This window comes from Coturnix japonica, chromosome 21 (assembly GCF_054131305.1).
Source record: "Coturnix japonica strain WE chromosome 21, WE-NBRP24, whole genome shotgun sequence".
Taxonomy (NCBI): domain Eukaryota; kingdom Metazoa; phylum Chordata; class Aves; order Galliformes; family Phasianidae; genus Coturnix; species Coturnix japonica.
The window spans coordinates 849,368-867,493 of record NC_140683.1 but is presented as its reverse complement, the minus strand read 5'-3'; the positions used below and the strand labels follow the sequence as shown (position 1 = coordinate 867,493).

Here is an 18,126-nt window from a genome sequence, read left to right as displayed (position 1 = left end):
CAGCACCTGCCCCTTAGATCTGACCCACATGTTCCCAAGAGCAGCTCTGCCCCATTGATTTGACCGACATCAGCCCCACTACAGTTCCTGCCCCATAGATCTGACACACATCATATGTAAAACAGCTGCTGCCCAATAGATATGACCCACAACAGCTGCTGCCCCATAGATCTAACCCACAGCAGCCCCACAGAAGCTACTGCCCCATAGATCTGACGTACATCATCTCCACTGCAGGACCTGCCCCATAGCTCTGACCCACATCTGCACCACAGCAGCTCCTCCCCATAGATCTAACACCCATCAGCCTCACAGCAGCTCCTGCCCCATAGAGAAGCCCTACATCTGCCCCACAGCAGCTCCTGCACCATAGATCTGACCCACATTTGCCACACAGCAGCTCCTGCCCCATAGATCTGACCCAAATCTGCCCCACAGCAGATCCTGCCAAACAGATCTTAACCACAGCATCTCCTGCCCCATAGATCTGACCCACATCAGACCCACAGCAGCTGCAGACCTATAGATCTGACCCACATCTGCCCCACAGCAGCTCCTGCCCCACAGACCTGACCCACATGTTCCCCACAGCAGCTCCTGCCCCATAGATCTGACCCACAGCATCTCCTGCCCCATAGATCTGACCCACATCAGCCCCACAGCATCTCCTGCCCCATAGATCTGACCCACATCAGACCCACAGCAGCTCCTGCCCCATAGATCTGACCCCCATCAGCCCCACTGCAGCTCCTGCCCCATAGATCTGACCCACAACTTTCGCACAGCAGCTCCTGCCCTATAGATCTGACCCACATCAGCCCCACATCAGCTCCTGCCCCATAGATCTGACCCACATGTTCCCAAGAGCAGCTCTGCCCCATTGATTTGACCCACATCAGCCCCACAGTAGCTCCTGCCCCATAGATCTGACCCCCATCAGCCCCACTGCAGCTCCTGACCCATAGATCTGACACACATCATATGTAAAGCAGCTGCTGCCCAATAGATATGACCCACAGCCGCTTCAGCCCCAAGGATCGGACCCACATCAGCACCACAGCAGCTCCTGCCCCATAGATCTGACCCACATATGCCCCACAACAGCTCCTGCCCCATAGATCTGACCCACATCTGTCGCACAGCAGCTCCTGCCCCATAGATCAGACCCACATCAGCCCCACAGCAGCTCCTGCCCCATAGATCTGACCCACATCAGCCCCACAGCATCTCCTGCCCGATAGATCTGACCCACATCAGACCCACAGCAGCTCCTGCCCCATAGATCTGACCCACATATTTCGCACAGCAGCACCTGCCCCATAGATCTGACCCACATCTGTCGCACAGCAGCTCCTGCCCCATAGATCTGACCCCCATCAGCCCAACAGCAGCTCCTGCCCCATAGATCTGACCCACATCTGTCGCACAGCAGCTCCTGCCCTATAGATCTGACCCACATCAGCCCCACAGCAGCTCCTGCCCCATAGATCTGACCCACATGTTCCCAAGAGCAGCTCCTGCCCCATAGATCTGACCCACATCAGCCCCACTGCAGCTCCTGACCCATAGATCTGACACACATCGTATGTAAAGCAGCTGCTGCCCAATAGATATGACCCACAGGAGCTCCTGCCCCATAGATCTGACCCAAATCTGCCCCACAGCAGATCCTGCCAAATAGATCTTAACCACAGCAGCTCCTGCCCCATAGATCTGACCCACATCAGCCCCACAGCAGCTCCTGCCCCATAGATCTTTCCCACATCAGCCCCACAGCAGCTCCTGCCCCATAGATCTGACCCACATCAGACCCACAGCAGCTGCTGACCCATAGATCTGAACCACATCTGCCCCACAGAGGCTCCTGCCCTATAGACCTGACCCACATGTTCCCCACAGCATCTCCTGCCCCATTGATCTTACCCACATCAGCCCCACAGCATCTCCTGCCCCATAGATCTGACCCACATCAGCCCCACAGCAGCTCCTGCCCCATAGATCTGACCAACATGTTCCCCGCAGCAGCTCCTGTCCCATAGATCTGACACACATCATATGTAAAGCAGCTGCTGCCCAATAGATATGACCCACAGCAACTCCTGCCCCATAGATCTGACCCACATCAGACCCACAGCAGCTGCTGACCCATAGATCTGCCCCACATCTGCCCCACAACAGCTCATGCCCCATAGACTTGACCCACATGTTCCCCACAGCAGCTCCTGCCCCATAGATCTGACCCACAGCATCTCCTGACCCATAGATCTGACCCACATCAGCACCACAGCATCTCCTGCCCAATAGATCTGACCCACATCAGCCCCACAGCAGCTCCTGCCCCATAGATCTGACCCACATCAGCCCCACAGAGCTCCTGCCCCATAGATCTGACCCACATCAGACCCACAGCAGCTCCTGCCCCATAGATCTGACCCACATCAGCCCCACAGCATCTCCTGCCCCATAGATCTGACTCACATCAGCCCCACAGCAGCTCCTGCCCCATAGATCTGACCCACAGCATCTCCTGCCCCATAGATCTGACCCACATCAGCCCCACAGCAGCTCCTGCCCCATAGATCTGACCCACATCAGCTCCACAGCAGCTCCTGCCCCATAGATCTGACCCACATATGTCGCACAGCAGCTCCTGCCCCATAGATCTGACCCACATCTGCCCCACAGCAGCTCCTGCCCATTGACCTGACCCACATGTTCCCCAAAGCAGCTCCTGCCCCATAGATCTGAACCACAGCATCTCCTGCCCCATAGATCTGACCCACATCAGCCCCACAGCATCTCCTGCCCCATAGATCTGACACACATCAGCCCCACAGAGGCTCCTGCCCCATAGATCTGACCAACATCAGCCCCACAGCAGCTCCTGCCCCATAGATCTGACCCACATCAGACCCACAGCAGCTCCTGCCCCATAGATCTGACCCACATCAGCCCCACAGCAGCTCCTGCCCTATAGATCTGACCCACATCAGCCCCACAGCAGCTCCTGCCCCATAGATGTGACCCACATCAGCCCCACAGCAGCTCCTACACCATAGATCTGACCCACATCTGCCAGACACCATCTCCTACCCCATAGATCTTACCCACTTCTGCCCCACAGCAGCTCCTGCCCCATAGATCTGACCCACATCTGTCGCACAGCAGCTCCTGCCCCATAGATCTGACCCACATCAGCCCCACAGCAGCTCCTGCCCCATAGATCTGACCCACATCAGCCCCACAGAAGCTCCTGCCCCATAGATCTGACCCACATCAGCCCCACAGCAGCTGCTGACCCATAGATCTGACCCACATCTGCCCCACAGCAGCTCCTGCCCCATAGATCTGACCCACATCAGCCCCACAGAGCTCCTGCCCCATAGATCTGACCCACATCAGACCCACAGCAGCTCCTGCACCATAGATCTGACCCACATCTGCAACACAGCAGCTCCTGCTCCATAAATCTGACCAACATCAGGCCCACATCTGTTCCAGCCCCATAGATCTGACCCACAGCAGCTCCTGCCCCATAGATCTGACCCACATTTGCCACACAGCAGCTCCTGCCCCATAGATCTGACCCACATCAGACCCACAGCAGCTGCTGACCCATAGATCTGACCCACATCTGCCCCACAGCAGCTCCTGCCCCATAGACCTGACCCACATGTTCCCCACAGCAGCTCCTGCCCCATAGATCTGACCCACAGCATCTCCTGCCTTGTAGATCTGACCCACATCAGCCCCACAGCATCTCCTGCCGCATAGATCTGACCCACATCAGCCCCACAGCATCTCCTGCCCCATAGATCTGACCCACATCAGCCCCACAGCAGCTCCTGCCCCATAGATCTGACCCACATCAGCTCCACAGCAGCTCCTGCCCCATAGATCTGACCCACATCAGACCCGCAGCAGCTCCTGCCCGATAGATCTGACCCACATCTGCCCCACAGCAGCTCCTGCCCCATAGACCTGACTCACATGTTCCCCACAGCAGCTCCTGCCCCATAGATCTGACCCACAACATCTCCTGCCCCATAGATCTGATCCACATCAGCCCCACAGCATCTCCTGCCCCATAGATCTGACCCACATCAGCCCCACAGCAGCTCCTGCCCCATAGATCTGACCCACATGTTCCCCGCAGCAGCTCCTGCCCCATAGATCTGACACACATCATATGTAAAGCAGCTGCTGCCCAATAGATATGACCCACATCAGCCCCACAGCAGCTCCTGCTTCATAGATCTGACCCACATCAGACCCACAGCAGCTCCTGCCCCATAGATCTGACCCACATCTGCCCCACAGCAGCTCCTGCCCCATAGACCGGACCCACATGTTCCCCACAGCAGCTCCTGCCCCATAGACCTGACCCACATGTTCCCCACAGCAGCTCCTGCCCCATAGATCTGACCCACATCAGCCCCACTGCATCTCCTGCCCCATAGATCTGACCCACATCAGCCCCACAGAGGCTCCTGCCCCATAGATCTGACCCACATCAGCCCCACAGCAGCTCCTGCCCGATAGATCTGACCCACATCTCTTGCACAGCAGATCCTGCCCTATAGATCTGACCCACATCAGCCCCACAGCAGCTCCTGCCCCATAGATCTGACCCACATCAGCCCCACAGCAGCTCCTACACCATAGATCTCACCCACATCTGCCACACACCATCTCCTACCCCATAGATCTTACCCACTTCTGCCCCACAGCAGCTCCTGCCCCATAGATCTGACCCACATCTGTCGCACAGCAGCTTCTGCCCCATAGATCTGACCCACATCAGCCCCACAGCATCTCCTGCCCCATAGATCTGACCCACATCTGCCCCACAGCAGCTGCTGACCCATAGATCTGACCCACATCTGCCCCACAGCAGCTCCTGCCCCATAGACCTGACCCACATGTTCCCCACAGCAGCTCCTGCCCCATAGATCTGACCCACAGCATCTCCTGCCTTGTAGATCTGACCCACATCAGCCCCACAGCATCTCCTGCCGCATAGATCTGACCCACATCAGCCCCACAGCATCTCCTGCCCCATAGATCTGACCCACATCAGCCCCACAGCAGCTCCTGCCCCATAGATCTGACCCACATCAGCTCCACAGCAGCTCCTGCCCCATAGATATGACCCACATCAGACCCGCAGCAGCTCCTGCCCGATAGATCTGACCCACATCTGCCCCACAGCAGCTCCTGCCCCATAGACCTGACTCACATGTTCCCCACAGCAGCTCCTGCCCCATAGATCTGACCCACAACATCTCCTGCCCCATAGATCTGATCCACATCAGCCCCACAGCATCTCCTGCCCCATAGATCTGACCCACATCAGCCCCACAGCAGCTCCTGCCCCATAGATCTGACCAACATGTTCCCCGCAGCAGCTCCAGCCACATAGATCTGACACACATCATATGTAAAGCAGCTGCTGCCCAATAGATATGACCCACATCAGCCCCACAGCAGCTCCTGCCCCATAGATCTGACCCACATCAGACCCACAGCAGCTCCTGCCCCATAGATCTGACCCACATCTGCCCCACAGCAGCTCCTGCCCCATAGACCGGACCCACATGTTCCCCACAGCAGCTCCTGCCCCATAGACCTGACCCACATGTTCCCCACAGCAGCTCCTGCCCCATAGATCTGACCCACAGCATCTCCTGCCCCATAGATCTGACCCACATCAGCCCCACAGCAGATCCTGCCCCATAGATCTGACCCACATCAGCCCCACTGCATCTCCTGCCCCATAGATCTGACCCACATCAGCCCCACAGAGGCTCCTGCCCCATAGATCTGACCCACATCAGCCCCACAGCAGCTCCTGCCCGATAGATCTGACCCACATCTCTTGCACAGCAGATCCTGCCCTATAGATCTGACCCACATCAGCCCCACAGCAGCTCCTGCCCCATAGATCTGACCCACATCAGCCCCACAGCAGCTCCTACACCATAGATCTGACCCACATCTGCCACACACCATCTCCTACCCCATAGATCTTACCCACTTCTGCCCCACAGCAGCTCCTGCCCCATAGATCTGACCCACATCTGTCGCACAGCAGCTTCTGCCCCATAGATCTGACCCACATCAGCCCCACAGCATCTCCTGCCCCATAGATCTGACCCACATCTGCCCCACAGCAGCTCCTGCCCCATAGACCTTACCCACATGTTCCCCACAGCAGCTCCTGCCCCATAGATCTGACCCACATCAGCCCCGCAGCATCTCCTGCCCCATAGATCTGACCCACATCAGCCCCACAGCAGCTCCTGCCCCATAGATCTGACCCACATGTTCCCCACAGCAGCTCCTGCCCCATAGATCTGACCCACAGCAGCTCCTGCCCCATAGATCTGACCCACATCAGCCCCACAGCATCTCCTGCCCCATAGATCTGACCCACATCAGCCCCACAGCAGCTCCTGCCCCATAGATCTGACCCACATCAGCTCCACAGCAGCTCCTGCCCCATAGATCTGACCCACATCGGACCCACAGCAGCTCCTGCCCCATAGATCTGACCCACATCTGCCCCACAGCAGCTCCTGCCCCATAGACCTGACCCACATGTTCCCCACAGCAGCTCCTGCCCCATAGATCTGACCCACAGCATCTCCTGCCCCATAGATCTGACACACATCAGCCCCACAGCATCTCCTGCCCCATAGATCTGACCAACATCAGACCCACAGCAGCTCCTGCCCCATAGATCTGACCCACATCAGACCCACAGCAGCTCCTGCCCCATAGATCTGACCCACATCAGCCCCACAGCAGCTCCTGCCCTATAGATCTGACCCACATCAGCCCCACAGCAGCTCCTGCCCCATAGATCTGACCCACATCAGCCCCACAGCAGCTCCTACACCATAGATCTGACCCACATCTGCCAGACACCATCTCCTACCCCATAGATCTTACCCACTTCTGCCCCAAAGCAGCTCCTGCCCCATAGATCTGACCCACATCTGTCGCACAGCAGCTCCTGCCCCATAGATCTGACCCACATCAGCCCCACAGCAGCTCCTGCCCCATAGATCTGACCCACATCAGCCCCACAGCAGCTCCTGCCCCATAGATCCGACCCACATCAGCCCCACAGCAGCTGCTGACCCATAGATCTGACCCACATCTGCCCCACAGCAGCTCCTGCCCCATAGATCTGACCCACATGTTCCCCACAGCAGCTCCTGCCCCATAGATCTGACCCACAGCATCTCCTGCCCCATAGATCTGACCCACATCAGCCCCACAGCAGATCCTGCCCCATAGATCTGACCCACATGTTCCCCACAGCAGCTCCTGCCCCATAGATCTGACCCACAGCATCTCCTGCCCCATCGATCTGACCAACATCAGCCCCACAGCATCTCCTGCCCCATAGATCTGACAGCCCACAAAAAATCCACAGCCCGGCGCTCAACCGCGCTCGCCTGCGCCCGCTCGTTGCCGCCTCTGGAGACGAGCACGCGCTCGCTCCTGCAGACGAAAACGGAAGGCGTAAGAAAAAACGGCTTCGGAAAAGAACGGCGCCGACTACCGGCAGCGGCGCCGAGGGTAAGCGGCGCTCTACGTCGACGTAGCGGTAGGTAAGAAACTACAGTGACCCCCCAGCAAGCTCCGGAGCTTTAGCGCCCCCCATCTCACAGGGCGGCAAAGCCTAGCCGAAAGTGGGTAGACCTGGCAGCTACACGCAAGCCGCACGGGCAGCGACCTCTAGCAGCCGCCGCCGAGCACCATGGCCCGCTCGGAGCCGGGTAGACCGTGCCGACCTAGTCGAGCCGCATAGGCAGCGACCTCTAGCCTCCGACGCCGTGCCCCCCCCCCATCTTCTAACTCCCCCCTCCACCCCCCCCTCTTCCCCCCCCCCCACAAGAGCGGCACTTGGCCACTTCCGCGGAACGTCCGAGCCGAGCTGAGTCCGCCTGGAGAGGCTGGACCGTGCCGGCGCACTCGAGCCGCCGCGGCTCAGATCGCCCGACTCCGCCCAGGAGCGTCCGAGTCGAGCGGAACCCGCCGGGAGCGATTGGACCGTGCCGGCGCACTCGAGCCGCCGCGGCTCAGATTGCCGGACGCCGACGAGGAAAGTCCGTGCCGAGCGGAGCCCGCAGGGAGGGGCTTTGCAGTGCCGGCGCACTCGAGCCGCCGCGGCTGAGACCCCCCGGACACCACCGAGGAACGTACGAACCGAACGGAGCCCGCCGGGAGAGGATGGACCGTGCCGGCGCACACGAGCCTCCACGCTGGCCAGCGGTCGCTGCACGTCCGGCTCGAGTTGGTCGGCACGGTCTACCCGGCTCCGAGCGGACCGAAGCTCATGCGGCGGAGGCCAGGGGTCGCTGAGCGGCGGCCGGCTCACGTCGGCACGGTCTACCCTGCTCCGCCGCGGACGCTAGAGGTCGCTGACGGACGGGCTGGCAGACGTGCAGCGACACCTACCGACCGCCGCCGAGCCCTCGCGCACGCACGGAGCAGGGTAGACCGTGCCGACCTAGTCGAGCCGCATAGGCAGCGACCTCTAGCAGCCGCCGCAGAGCACCACGGCCCGCTCGGAGCCGGGTAGACCGTGCCGACCTAGTCGAGCCGCATGGGCAGCGACGCATAGCCGCCGACGCCGTGCCCCCCCCCCCCCCCCCCTTCCTCACCTCCCACCCCCCCCCTCTTCCTCCCCTCCCACCCCCCCCCTCTTCCCCTCCCCCCCACAAGAGCCCCTTGTTTACTGGGCAGGAGGCGGCCGCCCGCCCGGCCTGCGCTGGAGTGGCCGAGAGCCGCGTCCTGAGCCGCCGGGCTGGGCTCCGCGCTGGGGTCGGCGGCCGGTTCCTCGGGGTCCTCTGTACGATGCGAACCCGAAGCCGGGCCCGGCCCCCGTGCCCGCCCCGCGGCCTCTGATTCGCCCCCGCCGGGACGCGCCGAGCGGCTCCGGGACGCGGCCATGGCACCGAGAGCGGCGGCGGCGGCGGTGCTGGCCGTGACTGCGGTGTTGGCGGCCTGCGGCGGCCGCGCCGAGAGTGAGTGCGGGCGGGGAGCGGGGGGACCGAGGGACCGAGGGGGAGCGGGGCCCGGGCTGCGGCCCCGCACGGCGGCGGGGAGAGGCGGCCCCGGAGCGGTACCTTTGTACCTCTGCCCGGCGGGGCAGGGCCGGGCCTCGGGGCGGGCGGCGCGGCCTCAGGAGCGGGACAGCGGGGCCCGGAGCGCTCCCGTGGGGGGCGGAGGAGGGGGGAGGTTCGGGTGACCTTCATCGCTCGGTTCGGCGCTTCGGCCCCGGGCGGGTGGGAGGCGCGACGGGCCGCGGCTCCGCGGGTGCTCCGCGTTCCTCCGGGGCCGCGTTGGGCCGCCGAGCCGGGCGGACTCGCGGGGCCTCCGCGGCGCTGCGACCATCGGCCCGTCCGGCCGCGGCCATCGGGTGGGTGTTCGGCAGCCACGAGCCGGGTGCGGGGCTCGGGCCGACACGGGGCCCACATGGGGCGACCCCGCAGCAGGAGCCGCCGCGCTGCGGGACGGGTCGCGTGGGTGCGCGGTGTGTTGTGTGTGTGCGTGCGGGCGGTGAGTCCTGGTAAAGGTGAATGTGTTTCTTTGGAGGGAAGCACGCGGGTCCCACAGCCTGTCGGCTTTGCCACCAGCAAAGGCAGCAGAGAGAGAGAATAGCTCCAAATCCACCCAGCGCAGCGATGGGCATCGCTGAAACGTCGATACACAGTGAGAATAAAGCACAGAATGCAGCACTCAATGGCTGCTCGGCTTCTCCCCGCTGTGTGCTTCAGAGCCCCGTGCTGTCCTCATACAAAGGTTTGGCATGGAGGCCTTAAAGGCGACCCCGAGCAGCTCCAGAGGGGCACAGCTGGCTGCACACACAGCGCTGGGTTGGTTTTGAATAGCACTGCTATTAAAACACACGCTGCTCCAGCACAGCAGTTACTGATTTGAAAGCACTGTTATTGCTGCCGCACCAAAACGCTGTGTTTATGTGCTTATTTAAAAGCTAATTCTGCTTTTTATTGCAAGTGTAAAAAGTGAACAGCTCGGATGGTGCTCGCTGTGTTACTCCACAGTAGGAAAGGAAATGTGCTGTACAATTATGGATGGAGAACAGGAGCGACACAGGAGGTGCAGCAGCAAAACCTGGGCTGGAATGTGTGTCATTCACAGCATAGACACTGCAGCAGAGATCTGTGCTCAGGTCCCACCTCGAAGGCTCTGCAATATGTGCAATGTGTGCAATGTGTGCTGCATTCTGTGCTTCCACTTGCAGTGTGGGTTGGGGGGATGCAGCACAAGGGCTGTGTGAGCACACACGTGTTGTTCCCTGAGCAATGGAGCTCGTGGATGCTGCATTCTGGGCTGTGTCTGCTCCCCAGTGATGGTATTCTCTGCTCCTTGAGCCTGTGGTTCCCCAATGATCATCTGCGATGGTTTGTGGGCTGTCTGTGTCATCCTGGCCCCATGGTGCAGACCCATGAGCAGCAGCTGTATCTTGCTGAGGTCCCAAGGTTTGGTTGGTGCACTTCCATCACACTGCAGTGTTCTTCTTGGGGGGGTGTAATGAAACTTGTCTATCGTGATTCATTTATTCGATTATTATTTTTTTTTAAGTTATTTTGTTCTGAGTAACCAGAGATGGAGGAGCAGCTCCTCTCTGGCAGCAAAGCCAGTCATTACTTCTCCTAAATCTGCTTCTCGTTGTCCTGGTAACAGTAAATGCACGGCTGACTTAGCAGCTGTGGTGTGCTCTGAGCTGCTGCAGAGTGGGATTCAGACACACGATGGGGTTGAGGGCCCTGAGACAGAGAAGCAGATTTGGCTTCATGTGGTTACGGCTCCTTCTCGTGGGTCCTGGAGGTGTGAAGGAGGAGTGTGGGAGCTGTGGGTGATGCTCAGCACATCAAAACTAACCTGGAGAAGATAATGAAAGATAAACCTTAAACGTGATTCTCTCTAAAGGTGGAAAAATCTGGCTAGAGCGTTTGAATCTTCACAGGTTTACCATCCCAGCACCTTCTGTTTGATTGGTTCAGATACAGACCCATGATGTGCTCTGAGTGCCACGGGGGCCTCAATGTGGGTGGGGGTCTCAGTGCATCCAGGGGCACTGAGCAGCACTCCTTGGCACTGCTATCACGTGGCAGGGAGCCCCTGTGGGCTGCTCCCCGACTGCTGGGTCTGGTCTGAAGGGAGCAGCAGACCCTGTGCCTGCCCTGCTCCCCGTCCGCGTGTGGCTGGAAAGCAGTTTGTTCTCCTCCCAATCTCCTTTAGGTCTCTGAATCTTATCCACTTGGCACCGCTGAGCTGTGATTACGTTCCTCTTCCTCGAGTGAATGTCAGGAGCTCGTTAGAGGCTGCAGCGAAGTCAATCACTTCTCAGCACAGGCAGATTGTTGGGTTCAGAATGAAATGATTCAGAGACAAATGTACCGATTTTAATTGTTACTAAAAAAAAACCCACCCCAGCCTTGTTGCACCGATGACATTTATTCTAGGCCTTTCCTTCCTCCCCTTCCAGCCCTAATTCTGCCATTCCACGATGCTCTGTGCCCCCACTTCTTGCAGAAGGCATCTCTGATGCTGTGTGCTCGCTGTGCCAGCAGTCCCAATGGGCACTAATGCTGCTCTGAGTCCCACAGCAGCACTGCCAGTTTGAGGCTGGTTTTTTTTCTCTCATTGCAGTTGAGCAAAGTTTTAAACAATCATTAAGACGTTTGCATATAAAGTATATTTTTAACTCGCACAGCAGTGACCTTTAGTGCACCCACCGGGAGCTGGAGAGTCAGAGCTATCCAACATCTGCACGTGCCTTAATTTTATAAGGCTTGATTATTGCCAAGTGATTTCTCGAAGCTTCGTTTTACAGTCACTGCTCTGTATATACAGTGAGCAAAAAAGGTAAATATCCTGCGCTGTTAATTCTCAAGGGGAGGATGTGTTCCTTCTCTTCCCAGTGCTGCCATGTTCTCCCCATTGCTCCTTTCCTATCTTCCCCTCCCCACCACCATTCTCAGTGACCCCCCCAGCACCAATTGCACAACGCAGTGAGGTAGTTGTGTCGCTGGCAACTATCTAAAGAAAACAGACTGTGTTGCATGGACACCTCCACTTCGGTAAACGCTGAGTGACGTCCGAGGCCCGGTGCTGCCTTTCCAGTCGTGGTAGAGGTAATATCCACAAACTCAAGATGGCAGAACGTTATGAAATCCCCATTGAGTCGTGTTTTGTAATCGTATACCGGGGAGTGTTCCCAGCTCTATTTCTTAACGCTCGCAGCGTGTTTTGTCGCACAGGACCCGTCCGTGTAGTCTGAATGCAGCTGCATTTTAGGATACAGTTGGAAGAATGGGTGTGTTTAGCCAGCTAACGGTCACCTTTATAAGAACAAATAAACAGCATTGTTCTTTGCCTCCCAGTTTGCAGAAGCATGGACATCCGCAACAACCTGACCCGGCTGAGCTTGCTGGAGAACTGCACGGTGATTGAGGGCCACTTACAAATACTGCTGATGTTTAAAACCAAGCCTGAAGATTTCCGTGAGCTCAGCTTCCCCAAACTGACTATGATTACAGACTACTTGCTTCTGTTCCGTGTGTATGGCCTGGAGAGCTTAAAGGGCCTCTTCCCCAACCTCACGGTGATCCGAGGAACACATCTGTTCTTTAACTACGCGCTGGTCATCTTTGAGATGGTTCATCTAAAGGAGATCGGCCTCTACAACCTGATGAACATCACACGCGGTGCCGTGCGCATCGAGAAGAACAACGAGCTGTGCTACCTGTCCACCATCGACTGGTCGAGGATTTTGGACTCCGTCGAGGACAACTACATCATCGCCAACAAGGATGACAAGGAGGAGTGTGGAGATGTGTGTCCAGGGACGGTGAAAGGGAAGAGCAACTGCCCGCCCACCGTCATCAACGGCATCTTCATCGAGCGCTGCTGGACCCACGACCGCTGCCAGAGAGGTGGGTGAGCTGCAGGGCAGCCGAGATGCTCCCATCAGCTGTTACCCATCCATGTGAATAACGTGCCCAAAAGTGCCGTGTTTGGGTTCCCTGGAAAGTCAGGGGCTGCCCAGAGCTCCCAGTTGAGCTCTATGGGTGCAGCTGTTGTCTGTGTCCTAGTATTAGGAATTCTTTTGGGGCTGTGGGATTAAAAGCCTGGATCGATTGAAAGGCGGATACGGAGCAGCAGGGAAAGGTCTTATGGAATAAAGCTGACTCCGGAAGGATGCAATAATGCTTTTACTGAAACCTTCCTGCCATAAAAAGGTGTGAGATGGGTGGGTGGGTGAGCACTGTTTGCACACAGCAGGAAGCTGGGAGAAGGGGAGGGGAGGAAAGGCCGGGTTTGGTGCTGCAGAGCTGTGTGCACAGCTGCCATCCCAGCCCCCAGACTCCAGTTCTCGACGTCCTTAAGGTGGCTTTGAACTTCATACAGGTTTGTTTCTTCCAAACTTGAAGCTGACCTTAATTTTGGTTGTAATTATACGTTTGGTTTGATTTATGTGAAGTCCACCCGACGAGAAGCAAAGCGAATTGAGGTGAAAGTGACACATTCAGAGCTGTCTGTCTCCTCGGTGGTAGTGCATCCAAATGAAGCAGTGTGTCCTAAGATGAAATTAGGAAACTTGTGGGCTGAGGAAAATTTCTTGCCAAGCTTTAAAGGGCAAATCCGAGTGCTGAGTGCCAGATTTCAGAAGGAATTCCTTGCAGTATGCAGCAACTAATGAAATTAATGTGGTTTCCCCTCTGCTGCTCCTCACCCCAAATTGTCTCGCTTCCTTTTAAAGAAAGTGGTTATTTTTTATTGCTGGAATAAGAGGCTTTGAGCAAGATCATGTGAAAGTCTGCGTGTGTTTCTTCTCTGAGAGGAAACGTAAGGTTATGAAGCATTTTAGTTTGGAAACTCTTTTGGTATACAGCCATTATCAGCAGTGCACCTGGTTTGCTGTGCATTCATGGTCTGTTTTCTTCTGTTGCCCAGAGTTAGAGGTTGAACTGAAGCAGTTTTCTGTGTCTGGAGCATTCATCATCCCTCATTCCTGCGAGTTTTGGGGCTGTGCTGCAGCAGATTGGGACGTATGGCTCTTCTCCTTTATGTGACTGTTTATTTCCATGAAACCTGGAGGAATTTAACATTGCACCTCTGGGGCAGAACCCTGCGTTCTGAGCCCCTCACATCAGCTCAGCGTGGGGTCCTGGGGGGGGATAGCAGGCATTGCCCCACGCTCCATTACCAAAGGGAGCCAACCTGAAGTATCCATATGGTTGGAATTTGAATCTGGGGAATTATTCCAGGTGTTGCTCTGTGCCAAATCTCCTTTTGGTTTTCCGTGCTCCTTGTTCTTGGGGCAGTGATGCTGCGATGCCTTTATTTTGTCGTGGAGGTACATTTCAAAGGCACCTGAGTGAGTCTGACGTGGCCTTGTTGTGAGCGCTGCTTCGTGCTCTCATTGGCAGCTGGTGCTCACCAGGAGGTGGTGTCTGTTCTGCTCTGTGAGGCCTTTGGCCCCACTAGTTGGTGGAACTGTTTCTGAGCACTCTTTCAGACTTTGTTTTGACTTCTTTCTTAATTGCCTTCAGGCTTCCACCACTGACTGTGCTGTAGTAGCCATGGCAGAGGCTGTGGTATTTGTTTAGAGAATCTCTTGGTGGAATTGCTGCATTCCCTGTTCTTTGCCAGCCATAACGTATCCTTCATGCATGTAATTGCTTTGTCACAATTATTACGAGCTCGTGGCTTCCCTTTGCCTAACGAGCTTTGCAGTGGCACTTAGGACCGAGGGCATCAATGTGGGCAAATCTCTCTGCACTCAGGTGGCTTATCTGGGCATCTCAGCACTGAATGCTGCAGCGCCCAGCATCCCCTGGCCCTGCCCTCCCTGCCCACTGTGCTCATGTCCCTTTGCTGCTCCTTCTTTCAGCCAATTCCCATCTCCCATTTAACTCCAGCACCGACTGAGTCACAACGTGCTGTTATCTCAGAGCTGCTCCTCCAGCCCTCGGGATCACACTGTGCAGCCCAGCAGTGTTTCAGTTGTTGATAACACATCGGAGGAGACAGCAAAGGGGAAGATCTCCTTGCAGCCATGGGAGCTCGGGCAGCACGTGGAGGAACTGAAAGAATGTGTGGGCAGCTGTGTGCTGTGGGACGGCCAATTGGTGATACTGGGGAGTCTAGAAAGGAACACACAGGGTCCGTGTGACAAGAGTTCTGACCCACATCAGCCACACAGCAGCTCCTGCCCCATAGATTTGACCCACATCTCCCCCACACCATCTCCTGCCCCATAGATCTAACTCACGTGTGCCCCACAGCAGCTCCTGCCCATAGATCTGACCCACAGCAGCTCCTGCCCTATAGATCTGATTCAAATCTGCCCCACAGCAGCTCCTGCTCCATAGATCTGACCCACATGTGCCCCAGAGCAGCTCTGCCCCATTGATTTGACCCACATCAGCCCCACAGGAGATCCTGCCCCATAGATCTGACCCACATCAGCCCCACTGCAGCTCCTGCCCTATAGATCTGACCAACATCAGCCCCACATCAGCTCCTGCCCCATACATCTGACCCTCATCAGCCCCATAGCATCTCCCGCTCCATAGATCTTAACCGTATCAGCCCCACAGCAGCTTCTACCCCATAGATCTGACCCACATGTGCTCCAATGCAGCTCCAGTCCCGTAGATCTGACCCACAGCAGCCCATGCCCCATAGATCTGACCCTCATCAGCCACACAGCATCTCCTGCCCCATAGATCTGACCCACATCTGCCCCACACCATCTCCTGCCCAATAGATCTAACTCACATGTGCCCCACAGCAGCTCCTGCTCCATAGATCTGACCCACAGCAGCTCCTGCCCTATAGATCTGATTCAAATCTGCCCCACAGCAGCTCCTGCTCCATAGATCTGACCCACATGTGCCCCAGAGCAGCTCTGCCCCATAGATCTGACCCTCATCAGCCCCACAGCAGCTCCTGCCCCATAGATCTGACCCAAATCTGCCCCACAGCAGCTCCTGCCTCATAGATCTGACCCACGTCAGCCCCACAGCAGCTCCTGCCTTATAGATATGACCCCCATCAGCCCCACAGCAGCTTCTACCCCATAGATCTGACCCACATGTGCTCCACTGCAGCTCCAGTCTTGTAGATTTGACCCACAGCAGCTCCTGACCCATAGATCTGACCCACATCAGCCCCCAGGAGATCCTGCCCCATAGATCTGACCCACATCTGCCCCACACCATCTCCTGCCCCATAGATCTAACTCACATGTGCCCCACAGCAGCTCCTGCCCATAGATCTGACCCACAGAAGCTCCTGCCCTATAGATCTGATTCAAATCTGCCCCACAGCAGCTCCTGCTCCATAGATCTGACCCACATGTGCCCCAGAGCAGCACTGCCCCATTGATTTGACCCACATCAGCCCCTCAGGAGATCCTGCCCCATAGATCTGACCCACATCAGCCCCACTGCAGCTCCTGCCCTATAGATCTGACCAACATCATCCCCACATCAGCTCCTGCCCCATAGATCTGACCCTCATCAGCCCCATAGCATCTCCCGCTCCATAGATCTTAACCGTATCAGCCACACAGCAGCTTCTACCCAATAGATCTGACCCACATGTGCTCCACTGCAGCTCCAGTCCCGTAGATCTGACCCACAGCAGCCCATGCCCCATAGATCTGACCCTCATCAGCCACACAGCAGCTCCTGCCCCATAGATCTGACCCACATCTGCCCCACACCATCTCCTGCCCCATAGATCTAACTCACATGTGCCCCACAGCAGCTCCTGCCCATAGATCTGACCCACAGCAGCTCCTGCCCTATAGATCTGATTCAAATCTGCCCCACAGCAGCTCCTGCTCCATAGATCTGACCCACATGTGCCCCAGAGCAGCTCTGCCCCATTGATTTGACCCACATCAGCCCCACAGGAGATCCTGCCCCATAGATCTGACCCACATCAGCCCCACTGCAGCTCCTGCCCTATAGATCTGACCAACATCAGCCCCACATCAGCTCCTGCCCCATAGATCTGACCCTCATCAGCCCCATAGCATCTCCCGCTCCATAGATCTTAACCGTATCAGCCCCACAGCAGCTCCTGCCCCATAGATCTGACCCACATCTGCACCACAGCAGCTCTTGCCCCATAGAACTGACCCACATCTGCCCCACAGCAGCTCCTGACCCATAGATCTGACCCACATCAACCCCACAGAAGCTCCTGCCCCATAGATCTGAACCACATCTGCCCCACAGCAGATTTTACCCCACAGATCTGACCCACATCAGCCCCCAGGAGATACTGCCCCATAGATCTGAACCACATCTGCCCCACACCATCTCCTGCCCCATAGATCTAACTCACATGTGCACCCACAGCAGCTCCTGCCCATAGATCTGACCCACAGCAGCTCCTGCCCTATAGATCTGATTCAAATCTGCCCCACAGCAGCTCCTGCCCCATAGATCTGACCCACATGTTCCCAAGAGCAGCTCTGCCCCATTAATTTGACCCACATCTGCCCCACAGTAGCTCCTGCCCCATAGATCTGACCCACATCAGCACCACAGCAGCTCCTACACCATAGATCTGACCCACATATGCCACACAGCAGCTCCTGCCCCATAGCTCTGACCCACATCTGCACCACAGCAGCTCCTCCCCATAGATCTAACACCCGTCAGCCCCACAGCAGCTCCTGCCCCATAGATAAGCCCTACATCTGCCCCACAGCAGCTCCTGCACAATAGATCTGACCCACATCTGCAACACAGCTGCTCCTGCTCCATAAATCTGACCAACATCAGGCCCACATCTGTTCCTGCCCCATAGATCTGACCCACAGCAGCTCCTGCCCCATAGATCTGACCCACATTTGCCACACAGCAGCTCCTGCACCATAGATCTGACCCAAATCTGCCCCACAGCAGATCCTGCCAAATAGATCTTAACCACAGCAGCTGCTGCCCCATAGATCTGACCCACATCAGCCCCACAGTAGCTCCTGCCCCATAGATCTGACCCACATCAGCCCCACAGCAGCTGCTGCCCAATAGATCTGACCCACATCAGACCCACAGC

General features: G+C 57.0%; 1 protein-coding gene across 1 annotated transcript; it reads left to right on the top strand.

The window, feature by feature from the left end:
- Positions 1–8,875: 8,875 nt before the first annotated feature.
- Positions 8,876–13,852, top strand: LOC146757427 (insulin receptor-like). The gene is made up of 2 exons (XM_085520778.1): positions 8,876–9,041; positions 12,429–13,852. The coding sequence occupies exons 1-2, from the start codon at positions 8,966–8,968 to the stop codon at positions 12,986–12,988; spliced, it is 636 nt and encodes a 211-aa protein (XP_085376904.1). The 5' UTR covers positions 8,876–8,965; the 3' UTR covers positions 12,989–13,852.
- Positions 13,853–18,126: the final 4,274 nt, after the last annotated feature.

What these genes read in the sequence shown, in the direction of transcription:
- LOC146757427 (XM_085520778.1), top strand. Translation starts at nt 8,966, where the DNA reads ATGGCACCGAGAGCGGCGGCGGCGGCGGTGCTGGCCGTGACTGCGGTG. An exon ending in CTGCGGCGGCCGCGCCGAGA is followed by an intron (nt 9,042 to 12,428) that starts GTGAGTGCGGGC and finishes TTTGCCTCCCAG; the next exon opens with TTTGCAGAAGCATGGACATC.